Here is a 13,191-nt window from a genome sequence, read left to right as displayed (position 1 = left end):
CAGATGGTGAGAGAATGCTCAAGGAAAGTCTATGACTAGCAGCAACTGGTAATGAGTAGATGAATGTACACGAGGATCCAGATGGACAAGGAAACGTGAGGAGAGTCAGTGGTCTGCGTATAGCAAGTTGTACCACTGCTATAGTGAGGAGGAATGTCCAGGAGTAGCGAGGAGGTAGTGAAAGTCAGCGGTCTGCGTATAGCAAGTTGTACCGCTGTCTATAGTGAAGGAATGGAATCCAGGTGAAGGTAGGTAACGGGGAAGTCAGTGGTCTGCGTGTAGCAAGTTGTACCACTGCTATGTGGGAGGATACTTGAAACTGGAGTTGTACCACTGCTATATATATGTGAGGAGGGGCACGAGGAGATGAATGTAAAGCAGAGTATACACGGGGCACACAGAACTTGATCCCACGATGATATCCACAATACAACAATAACTGACCAGCGCTGCTTGAAGTATACAAAGTCACAATAGCAATCCAGGCAATAGAAAACAAAGTCAATGGTAACAATAGCTTCAGTGGATAGGAGGCTCCGGAGAAGAACACAACTCAGTCCAGATGGATATGCAATACAAAAGCAAAGTCAATGGAAAGTATGCATACCACGGTTCAGGAGAGCAGGCTGTCAGAGCGACGTGCAGGGATACCTGAAGGCTGAAGGCCGGCAGGAGGAGAGACCACTGGAGGGTGGAAGCGGTAATCAGGTTGGTGCAGCGCATGGCAGGTAATCCAGAATCAAAGAAGCAATACTCAGGAAGCAGTAGTAAGTGAAACTGGAAACATGATGAACACGGGAGAGTAGAGGCGGTCTGGTATCCAGTAGTAGTGGTAACGGAGGCAGCGGGGAGCTGACACGATAAACACAGGAGAGTTGAGACAATCAGGAACTCTGAAGTAGTAACGGAGGCAGCAGACAGGAATCAGCTCAGTGCAGGCACGATGAACACAGGAGAGTTGAAGTGGTCTGGCAACCACAATAGCAGTAAACAGGAATCAGCAGAAGCTGAATACACGAGGAACACAGGAACACCTTCAGAGGCTCATGGGGAATGAGACTCCAAGATCAGGCAAACCAGGTAATGATCACAGGTGGTTTAAATAGGGAGGGTTGCCTGATCATCCAATCAATTAAAAGCAACAGGTATAGAAGGCTTGATAAGGGCTGCACATGCGCAGACCCTCAGGATGGCGGACGGCCACGGTTCCTGAACACACGGGAAATGGCACTCACAGTCCGGTGAGTGACAACGGGGGCTAAACAGTGCCCCTGCATAGCGGCACTTTACTGTACAGCAGCCGCGGTGCTGTGAAAGAAGAGTCCGCGGCAGTGCTGTATTATACTACAATACAGCACCGCCGCGGCTGCTGTACAATACAGTGCCGCCGAAACGGAGCTGCTGCGCATGTACGGCCGCATGAGCAGCAGCTCTCTATATTTTTTTTCGGGGGGGGAACCAACAATATATGGCAATTGTCACTTATTTATTCAATGGATTTATTTATTCCCTGTTCTTTTTCCCACAGGTTTCATTCATCCCCTTGCGTAACATTTTGCCACCATAAATGTCAAAAAGACGCTGGAAACACTACGCACCATGAAAGGTTTATTTCACAAAGCTATAAAGAGTTAAAACTGTTACACAAATGATCTTAATTTAACAAAAATCCATTCCTCACGGTAGTTATGTCCGTTTAGTCATAAAATAGCTGATTGTAACTAGGGCGTTCATAATCGATTATCTGTGCTTGAGTTGTAGAACAGTTACAAACTCATAGTACAATCACAGTAGCTGCCCACACATGCAATAATATGTGTATTATAGATTAAAACAATATATTGGTGTTACTTATCATCTGAATAGTGCTAAGGTAGGTTTATATTTTTAGATATTATGTTGTTCTCTTTATTATTGATACAGTTGATTGATACTGTAGTGCAGTGTTTCCCAAACTCAGTCCTCAAGTACTCCTAACAGTCAGAAAAATTTCCTTTTGGCACTAAATATGGCAGTGCTCGTGAGATACCAACGCACGAGGTCTGTGTCCTCAAAATCATGCACTATAAAACTTTAAAAATGCAATAGTATCTCAAGCCACCAATAGATCAATTATGCACTGTGGATAATCTCAATAAAATTGAATTTATTGTTAAAAACAATACATAACCTCACAAATGCTGTGGATCCACTAATAAAATACACACAATCTATAGACATACCACTTGTAACCTACATGTGGAATAACCACAAAGAGTGATTATAGGTGCACTTATGAATTCTTATTTAACTTTGATCATGTGTAGATTCAAAGATCAAGCAGAATATTCATAGAAGTCACAGTACTGATATATTTATTCATATAAGGGCGTCAGGACAATTGATCCCGTTGGGTCCTACAGGAGGTATTGATGGATAAATGCAGAGTCCTAGACTATAGAAGCCAGCTTCTTGACTGGAGTAAGCAGATGTAAATGTACAGGGGGAGGTAGCAATCCGTGGGGTACAAAGTTGGAGAAACGTCTCTTACCAGATTCCTGCAATAACGATAGTGCTGTCAGACCTGTACCTTCACGATGGCTCTTACGAGCTCTTGATGGTGAGTGTATTGCTGAAAATAGTTTCCCCAAGTACACCTGCACTTGTGTTTGGTTCCCAATCCTTCACAGGCTCTGTACAGGCAACGTCGTGTCTTTTCCCAGACTTTAAAGTCCAATTCCGATATAGCTTTTTTACTCCTAACAGTGCATGTTTTCCATATCTCCTTGTTGGAGCACAGGTGTATTCATTACTGACTAACACATTATAATGTTACCACTTGTTACAATGTGTCAGTCAGCAATGAATACACCTGTGTTCCAGCAAGAAGATATGGAAAACATACACTCTTGTAATAAAAACAAAAACAAAGAACTGTCCTGCTTACTAGTGAGGTTGGATTTTTGGCTGTTGATATTGTATTGCATCCCGTATATTCCTTTTCTACTCTCTCATTGCTCCAGATGCTTGAAAATGTCAAAGCGGTTCCAACTTTTATTGAATATCACTGGTACACTGACCATGAACACGGTCACGGTACATTTGTCAATACACTCCCATTCAAATTTGAAGCCTGAAATTTGCCCCTTGTACAATTAGGTGAACAATTAAAATTGCTTATGCAGCTAATGTGCTCCTTCTTTTGTTCCTCTAAAATCAGGGCCCGAAGCACAAAACTGGTTTATATATTATTCTGAGCTGCTGAGGCTGAATAGCATATCATTAATTAGTAAGAATCATCATTAGAAGATTATTTTCATTAGCAACGCTGCTCATAACAGTGCACTGCAGAACACCACTGGGTTTAAACTGGATTTCCAGACATAGCATGGTCACTCTTATATAAGTCCTTACTCACTGGAGCAAAGTGCAATGGGGTGAGGTGTGATATCAGTTCTTACCTCTTGTTAGTAACAACATACCTATATTAACTCAGTTCTTCCAGTTGTTCTATTATACCCAGGGCCGGATTAAGGGAATGGAGGCCCCTGGGCTAAGGAAGCCTCCATTCCCCCGTGAGGACCCCTCCCCCGTGATCCGAGCTGCCCCCAAGGCACTTACCTCCTGATCTCGTGAGAGTGACACTCAGGAGATCTCCTCAGTAAGGAGACTACAGCGCGCCCGGGAAGGACCGCACTGAAAGTGCTCAGCAGCACTGATCGGGCCGGGGTCGCCCCCGCCCCCGACCAATCAATAATGCTGCTGAGCACTTTCAAGGGCCCCCTGGATGCCCGAGGCCCCTGGGCTGTAGCCCAGTTAGCCCTATGGTTAATCCGGCCCTGATTATACCCCACCCTCACATTGCACCTGGTGGGGTTGTGAAACCATAAACAGGGATCTATTATACTGTGCTACCCGCCCACTGCTCCGACTAGATCAGGTGATGGGAGGTTATGACTATATAAAGGGTAGCGGTGAGCATCCACTCATTACAAAGTTGGTCAGTAGGTGTGCACTAACCTACAGGTAACAGTGTCACACAACTGTAGGCTTTTCACATTGTTTTATTCATCTCATTGCAAAGTACAAAATGGACAAAATGTTATGCTAACATCTTGTACTCTGCAATGAGATTAATTAAATAAGGCAAACCTTCTACATTTGTTCGTCTATTATCCGCTTCTTCAATTTTCTCCAAACCAGGGATTCCAGCATGAGGCTGGGGTTAGGGACTGGGAAATAAGTATTTTTATTATTTATTTTTTTTTTTTTTACATTTCAGCTGTTCAATATGTAATAGATTAGTAATAAGCATCAGATATTTTGTTCTTTATCCGGTCAACACAGCTCATCACAGAACATAACATGGTTTAAACTAACCACGTGGTGTTCACACTCCCACCCCGTCCTTGCGATCGGCCAATGACCATCGCCTCTCCTCCACTCTGATCACTTCACCCCATTTTACAATCCAAGACGTCTCCCGAGCTGCTCCCTGCAATGGAATGACCTCCCACGCTACATGCTCTACCCGATTGTTCCCTTATTTGTATTTCTTCAAACGGGCACTTAACACTCACCTCTTCCTCATAGCCTACCAGCCTTTCACTTAACCCTCTCTCCATGCTCGCTCCCACTACCTCTCTCTTCCCAGCCCCTTTACTCGTTACTCCTGTGCTTATTCCCCTCCTCTGACTCCCGTTGTGCCTGCTGCCTGTTTGCCCTCCCTTTAGGATGTAAGCTCTTACGAGCAGGGCCCTCTTCCCTCCTGTCTCTTTAATCTTTACTTCTGCTCCAACTTCAGTGTACCAGCTATGCTTAGAGCTTTTGGCATTACTCGTTTATTGTTCTGTTCTGTTTTCCCTGTATGGTCTATTGTTTCTTGTGTACGGCACTGCGGAAATCTTGAGGCACCTTATATATAAAGGATAATAATATTAATAACTAACTGTGAGTCACCAGAGATAGCTTGGGTACTGCTGTTTAATTCTCAAATAAAAATTTAGTTTTAGGTGGAATTAGGTGACCTGAAATAAAACATGACATACTGGAGCAATATGGAGGATCTCCTGCTTGGACCATCACTCGCATTGTGTCGCTTAGACATAAGCAAGTGAAATGTTATAATTTATGTCACTTAATTCCACCCAAAAAAGAAATTTTAAGCCTTGGGTGAAATTATCACTTCATTACTCTCTGATACAATGATGTGAGTGGATATCAGTGTCCAGGGGGTAAATGTATCAAGCTGAGAGTTTTCCAGCGGGTTTGAAAAGTGGAGATGTTGCCTATAGCAACCAATCAGATTCTAGCTATCATTTTGTACAATGTACTAAATAAATGACAACTAGAATCTGATTGGTTTTTCAAACCCGCCGGAAAACTCTCAGCTTGATACATTTACCCCCAGGTGCAATAGTCGTTCTTACCTCTTACTAGTAAGTGGACACCTGTATCAGCTCACTATGAGTAAGATCAGGGATGTCATACTAGCAGGCTGCAGCATGCATGTGGGCCACTAAGGGTTTTTGTGGCCCTACCAACCTGATAACCTCCATAAGCTCTGCTGTATGTCATCTCTTTAATAGCGTGTCAACGACAGTCATATACTTATATACGTAGCCTTATTCATATAAATACTTTGACAGTACTGGGTTAGACAGATGTATCATAACCAAATAATGTCTGTTTTATCCTCTTACTGCACTATGGAAAATGTTAGCACTCAATAGAACATGGATCATTTATTACCTAGGAACCTACAAGCCAATCAGACAGCTCTATGATGTGATGAAGAGCACTGTTAGAGAATTACCCTCTCCTTCACCCACACAAAGATTGTACACAAGTTAGTATAACTGTTCTTTAAAATGACCTGGACAAAATGCAAAATACAGTGCAAATAGCTAGTTAGAAAATTAGCTTTTCAATGTAGGGAATCAACAATAGTTTTACATTCTACATTACTCACATATGCTGAATAGCTTCCTCAAACAGAACCAGATTCATCGCAGCGTGAATCTCATTGTAGTGCTCCAGAGCATCTGATAGAATCCTTGTCAGCTTTTCCCAATCAGATAGTGGAAAATAACGCGGTTCTCCAACGCCATGTGCAAAGTGGCAATAAATTAAAGGCTTATTGATAAATATTTGCTCATCTATACACTGCAAGGAAGAGAACATATTTTTAATGTTTTCCAAAACATTCCAAAGTATTGCATATTAAAGCAAGACTATAGTTTATATGGGATTTACGCTACTGCTTACTCCTCCCTTCACCCACACTTCATACTTGTGACTACGCTCAGCCCATAAAATCCAAGGGTGGATTTACATTTTAGGTGCCACTAGGCAAAACTTCCATCAGAAGAAGTGGCCAGATGCCAATAAAATAGTAACATAGTTAATGTATACATCCTTAATAAAGTGGAGATACTGTGCAACTATGTAATGCTACATTGACAGGGGTACATTTGTCCTGCATTTCTCAAATGCTTAAATCTTCTGTGCATTATCATAAAACTCTATACTTGCAGAAACCATAGCTTTTACTATAAATATTATATATGTAGCTGATTGTTTTTCTACTTGCATGAATATTCACTTCTGTGTATTTTATGACAGTTTACTTATGAAATAACTTTTTGTAGTGTGTAAGACACAATACATATCTCAGAAAAGTAATTACTAGTTGCCAATGTTATACTCTATATAACAGTATACTGTATATAACTGTATATACTGTATATACTGCCCAGTTACAAGGGCACATTGAAGTTGTATGCAGCCCACATACTTTATGCCATTAATACACAGTAATCAATGATAGGAACTTGTTTGGTAACAATTTTTATCATAAGACATCAAAATCATTAATCAAGTAATATTGTTACACCTTCTGTGGTGTCAGACAAGTAAAATGTAATGGTGCGCTTACGCTATTGTCACAAATTGACATTTTTTTCCTCTTTTGTGAATAAAGATTAAAGACAGATTTAAGGATCAGCTTTTTATTGGTCTTCTAAATTTATTTAGTGGGCCAATATTTATTGTTCTTTCTGTTTATGTATGTGATTAAACACGTAGGGCGTGATTCATTGAGAGAAGTAAAGCATAAAAAAGGAGTAATTTTGCACCTTGGCAAAACCAAGTTGCATTGAAGGGGATGTAAATTTAAACTGTGGTGGCAGATATATAGCTGGGGTAGGGCATGTCCTAGATCAACTTTAAATTTCAGTGTACAAATAAAGCTATGCAGTATTTGTGTGCTACATGAAAAAACAGTCAGTATTTAACTTATGTGCAAAATAATAAACTCATTTGCACCCCTTGCATTATAACATGGTTGTGTCTGGAGAAAACATACTCATTTTATTGCCTTACTTTCTTTTAATGACTCAGGGCCGCAAACAATGTTCAGCTTCAGGCTTTGTTAACCTGATTTCCCTTTTACATATTTTTTGCTACATTCCTTGTAGTTCCATAGTTTATTTTCAGTATCTTCTAATTTGAATCATTTAAATGCTCCCCCTTTTTCCCTTGTTATCTCCAATAATTTCTTATTTAACCACATTGGTTGTCTTTTATTCCAATAAATGTACTCACAGTGTGTACTTGCAACAATATTTATTTCAAATATTTTCTAATAAAATACTATTTGGTCTCTGTGGTTTTACACAACAGTACACTTTCAGTTGACAGCTTCAATGCTTATAAAAACTGATTAAAGCTTGCCTTTTTAAAATTGATAGTGTTAATATGGGGTGAGCATTGTTCCCTAAATGTCCCCTCACCTGCGCATTACATAGAATATCATATCAATCTGTGGGAGTGGGATTGCCTTTCTGTGTCTGTGCCAATAGATTTTTTAAAAAAAATATTTTGCTGTTAATAAAGTGCATGATTACAACAATGATAAAAATAACAACACACCAGCACTTACAGAGGAGCATGTATGTCAGTTTGTGTAGCATACCTTATGTGAAACCACTCTGAGCATGCCCAGATAGTGGATTCACACACATGCTCCTATGCAGACTTGTGTGATTCCGACACTTACGGGCACCCTGGAGAGGGGAGTGGCATTCTAACTTAGGCAGAGTACACTAAGGGCGTGTTTATGCAAATGCAGACCTGCAGAAACACACATATATATGCCTGTTAGGACAGGGCCATCTTAACAACATTAGTGCACCGCAGTGCACCGGGGCCCCTAGATATAGATATAGATATAGATATAGATATAGATATATAGATGTATACAGATATAGATATAGATATATAGAGATAGAGATAGATAGATGTACTTGCTCAGTGACCCTTGAAGGTGTTTTTTGCAGGTTTATTTCTTTTGCAGGATTATTTATTCTCATTAAGAGCCGTGCCTATGGGGCCCCCTTGCCCGTGGGGCCCCCGGGCAGCTGCCCATCGTGCCCAATGGAAAAGATGGCCCTGTGTTAGGAGGCATATCATTTGCACCTGCTGCAGTGCACATGCAAATACCCACTGATGATGACATATATAGGGCACATATGGTGCTGTATGGAGGCGGACACACTTCACGATGTTAACGGCTCTGTATATGGGTGTATGTAGTAACTTACAACCATTTTGGCAACAAGTCTGCATCAGCCCCAGTGTCTCTTTTTCAATTTATCACAAATTCTGTAAACAGAACATAAAAAAAGGTCCAAAAACTACTTAGTGTCTTCTTACAGAAGGAACAGACTACCTCAAAAAATCTCTTTCCTGTATCGATGACCACCTTTCTAAAGTGTTCTATATCCTTCTCTTCCATGAGCTTGTCCGAGTACACTCTACATGATTCGTGCAGCCACAAGTGGACTAAGTCGCTGGAGAAACGGATACACTCAGGAGATGCAAAAAGTATTCCCTGTAAAACATACCACAGAAATGCACTGTTATAGAAAGGAAGGGAGGAGGGAAGTTGTTTGTCTTAAAGAGCAGGATTTGTGGATCACATCCTCATCCTAACAGCCGCATCCAAAAGACAGGGACAAGAGTCAGGGAAGGTGGTAAGAATGCAGACAGACGAGTAGAATTCCATGGAAAAAAAAGATATGGAAAAATATTTAAATAAGTACAAAGGTAAAGAATATGGTTCACTTTCCAAAACCAAGAATGATGTACTTCCCCCACCCTCTACCTCACCCCTGTCCATTGGATTAGTAGGCATAATTTCATCTGATGTCAGTTCTGGGCAGGTGATATAAATGTTTATTATGATGCTTAATGATATTTTGTAGAATACATTAGAAAACAATGTTAATTATATTGAATAGTTATTTCCTGTTTGGAGCTGTATGATTTGTCTGTATAAAGCCACCATGTTTGACATGTACAGATTAGTCATAGGCAGGGGCAAAGTGTGACTGGAAAGTGATTTAGTGTGACCAAAAAGCAAATGTATATTTTTACATATAACTGTTATTCTATTATTATGCTTTTGTGACCTACTTTAAAAACCATGACGCAAAAAAGAAAATTAACATACGAAACGAACAATGATACCTGAAATATATGGGTCAGATCCCTCAGATTAAAGATATAATGGAACCTGATAGCGGTGGGCAAAAAATTCTGGGTCATTTTGTGATGGAGACAAATAGCCGCTTGTATCAGTGTCGACACAGACTTGACCACACTGTAGCTGAAGCCACCATGTTGGAAATAGGCGCTTATTATCTTGCCGTAGATGGTAGTTATCGCCTCTGACCCAGGAAAGTGCACAGCAAATACAGAGAAGTGTCTCTAAAAAGTTAAACACAAGACATCATCACCATTTATTTATATAGCGCCCCTAATTCCGCAGCGCTGTACAGAGAACTCACTCACATCAGTCTCTGCCCCATTGGAGCTTACAGTCTAAATTCCCTAACACACACACACACACACACACACACACACACACACACACACACACACACAGAGACTAGGGTCAATTTGATAGCAGCCAATTAACCTACTAGTTTGTTTTTGGAGTGTGGGAGGAACCCGGAGCACCCGGAGGAAACCCACGCAAACACGGGGAGAACATACAAACTCCACACAGATAAGGCCATGGTCGGGAATTAAACTCATGACCATAGTTGCCTACTCTCCGGAATGTCTGGGAGACTCCCAAATTTTTGGGAGTTCACCCGGACTCCCAAGAGAGCAGGCAAAAATCCCGGATCCAGCTGTCTCCGGTGTTGAAGAGGGTGGGGGCGGGGCTAAACGCGACATCTTGGCCCCGCCCCCTGTTGCGATTGGCCGAAATTTCATTAAGATTTCAGGGGCAGAGCCTAACGGCTCATTGCGCGTGGTCACGCCCCCTTGACGGACCTCCCGCCCGGACAGCTGCCTTCAAAAGTAGGCAAGTATGCTCATGACCCCAGAGCTGTGAGGCAGAAGTGCTAACCACTAAGCCACCATGCTGCCCACAAGACATGACGCTAAACCCAGAAACTTGTTATAGGACCCATTAACCCCAACATTGTACGTTTTAGACATAAATCATGAAGATAAGATACATTATTCTGCATTTAATGCAGGGTAAACAGGGTGTGCTCGTTTTAGCAATAGAGGGAATGATCCCATAAGAAATGTCATCATATTTGTAATGTGTTTTCATGCGTTAGCAGATATAAAGTACATTAACAGCAGATAGGTGTGAATGAGCCCTTAATGCTGCAGTAGTGAATGAAAATAGTGTTTGTATTCAGCAAATACTATCATATCCTTCTATGGAAATTGATCTACAGGTATAAGATACAAAGGAAACATTGAACACACTGATCATATGGACGCAGCCTACACCCTTCTCATGCTGCCTCCAAAAACTTCTGCTCATCAATTTCGGGTAAAGGCAAATAAATATTCATATTTTAGAAAAATTTGGGCACTGGGAACACTATTAAATGTTTCATGGAACTACAATATCTGACACAATATGCTTAGCCATGTGGAATAAACACACTGCACCTGCTAGTTAATTCATAAAAACACTCTCTGCCTGCATAGTAACAATTGCAAACACAAAGCATGCATGCAAAGTATTTGCAGTGGAGCCTTCACATGTGTATGTCACATGTATCAGAATTTACACACACATATGATGGGACATGTACTTGGTGCCACAAGTTGTCAATTCCTAGCACAAATTAATCTTTTTATACTGTTTCTGTTGTAAAGTGCTGAGAAAACTACTGATGCTATAAAAATACAATTTATTATACTAAGATGTACTGACCTTTTTCCCCAGTCGCTATGGTTACTAAAGATCACATATTTGACAGGTCAAGTCATGCATCAAATGCTATGCCTTGTACAGTAAAGACAAGTGACATGCTGAATGATATATTACCTGGAGCCGAGGATTAATGGAAAAACTTCCAGCAGTGGGATTCATGCACGTTATATATTGGCAGTTGTGTATTTCTTTAACTACCAATTTCTGTCTGTCATACCTGCGGTAATCACATAAACACAAATACTAACTCATGTGGTGCCTGGTTCAATGATTCAATCCTATTTACAGCTCTATTATTATCTAGAAACAGGCAGCTCATGATATCAGAATGTGAATGAAAATGTATCAACTCATTAAATCAATTTTTGCTGTCCTTTAAGTTGCAAATATGAAATAGGTGGTTCAAATGTATAGGTTTTTACATCCCTAAGACCTCAGGGGCGCATGCAGGGGGGGGTTTCTGGTTCTCCAGAAACCCCTCCCCTCCGCGAAGAACAGTGTCCCTACATAGCGGCACTGTGCTATACAACAGTCGCGGCGCTGTCAAAGAAGCGTCCGCGGCGGACGCTTCTTTGACAGCGCCGCGGCTGCTGTTCAGTGCAGTGCCGCCAAAATGGAGCTGCTGCGCATGCGGCCCTCTCTATATGTTTGCCACCGATGGACCTATCAATTGTTTCTAAGCAACAGATCTCCAGACCTCACACATCAGCAAGGCTGAACACAAATGCATCTATGGTATGTTCCAATGGAGCTGTATTTATTAGTACATTATGCGGGATAAGGATCATTGATCCCTATGTGGAACTACATGCAGAGATCATTGGTGCCCTATATAAATAAATGGTGGTGTTGATGATGATGATAGTGAAAGCTATCAAATTCAGCATATAATCGTTATGGCCATTTGAGTGTTTATTATAAACACTGTACTTCTCAACAATCTATCATCTATTTTCAGTGGTGATGATCACATAAGAAATGAATGTAGGGAGGACACAAATACTCACCAATGACTGTAATCCAGATGTTGTCTAATTAAGGTATGAGGCTGCACTGTACTATAAGCATCTACTTCTGGCATGTTGAGATCATCTATAAAATAAATCAGTTTTTTGGTGCCTGGTGGGGAATAGTTACGTCCGGCTCTCTTTTCCAAAGGCTTTTCAAGGATGCCTGTGCAAAAGAAGAAAAACATAATAATAATAATAATACTTTTCTTCTAATCTTGCTGTGACTGTGTGCAGTCCGAAGGTAATGTTAATAAATACCATATGACATGAATCACAACCAAAGACAATTCTTAGATTAAAATCATAAATAGATATATTAAAGATGAAAGACATCTTGAAAACTGTTCTGCGAACTATTTGCCTCATTCCAGATCTGGCTGCAAAGTCTTGCCTGGCTTTCGTCACTGAGAGCGTGGGAAAGTCCCAGGTTATAAGTAGACCTGCCGGCTATTAGGTTTCATTATTCAAATATTGTGGATGGAATGAGCGGTGTCTTTTATTTATATTTTTGCATTGGGGCCAAGCAGTCCTGGGTGTCAGGACATGCTGGTACCTGTGGTTCCCAAAGTGCCAGCATGCCCTGGCAGCCATGGGTATGCTGGTGCTTGTAGTACTGAAAGCACTAGCATGCCAAGGCTGTTCATGGCAGACTGGACTTGCTGGGAACTATTGTTCACCAATTTAAAATAACATTTCATGAATCTCTTTTATTGTTAACCATTAATTATCACACATCCACTGCCCAGGTGTGTGGGAAGAGCCCTAGAGCTGTCAGCACGCAGCTGGGTTGTTTTGCAGTTCATAACACTCTTGGGGAATCCAGCTCGTGCTGACCAGCCTTAGTTTGTCATCATGGCAGGGGGACCCCACACTGCGTATTCACCTGCTATAGTGCCACTAGCCCCGGCTGGCTAAACCTAGTGCTGGTTGGAGGAGAATCGGAGGGACCCT

The 13,191-nt window shown here is 41.2% G+C and overlaps 1 protein-coding gene across 1 annotated transcript in view; it reads right to left on the bottom strand.

Moving 5' to 3' along the window:
• The window catches only part of LOC142098555 (dynein axonemal heavy chain 11-like), a 325,973-nt gene that overhangs the window by 131,072 nt on the left and 181,710 nt on the right, over nucleotides 1–13,191 (bottom strand). Inside the window, exons 48-52 of the mRNA XM_075181390.1 lie at nucleotides 12,238–12,403; nucleotides 11,345–11,447; nucleotides 9,511–9,750; nucleotides 8,711–8,872; nucleotides 5,951–6,144 (exon numbers count right to left, since the gene is read on the bottom strand). Coding sequence (XP_075037491.1) covers nucleotides 5,951–6,144; nucleotides 8,711–8,872; nucleotides 9,511–9,750; nucleotides 11,345–11,447; nucleotides 12,238–12,403 — 865 coding nt within the window. The remainder of the gene's footprint in view (nucleotides 1–5,950; nucleotides 6,145–8,710; nucleotides 8,873–9,510; nucleotides 9,751–11,344; nucleotides 11,448–12,237; nucleotides 12,404–13,191) is intronic.

The sequence above is a fragment of the Mixophyes fleayi genome, chromosome 7 (assembly GCF_038048845.1).
Source record: "Mixophyes fleayi isolate aMixFle1 chromosome 7, aMixFle1.hap1, whole genome shotgun sequence".
NCBI classification, from domain to species: domain Eukaryota; kingdom Metazoa; phylum Chordata; class Amphibia; order Anura; family Limnodynastidae; genus Mixophyes; species Mixophyes fleayi.
Note: the sequence above shows the minus strand (reverse complement) of the source record. Positions and strands in the feature narration are given on the sequence as shown.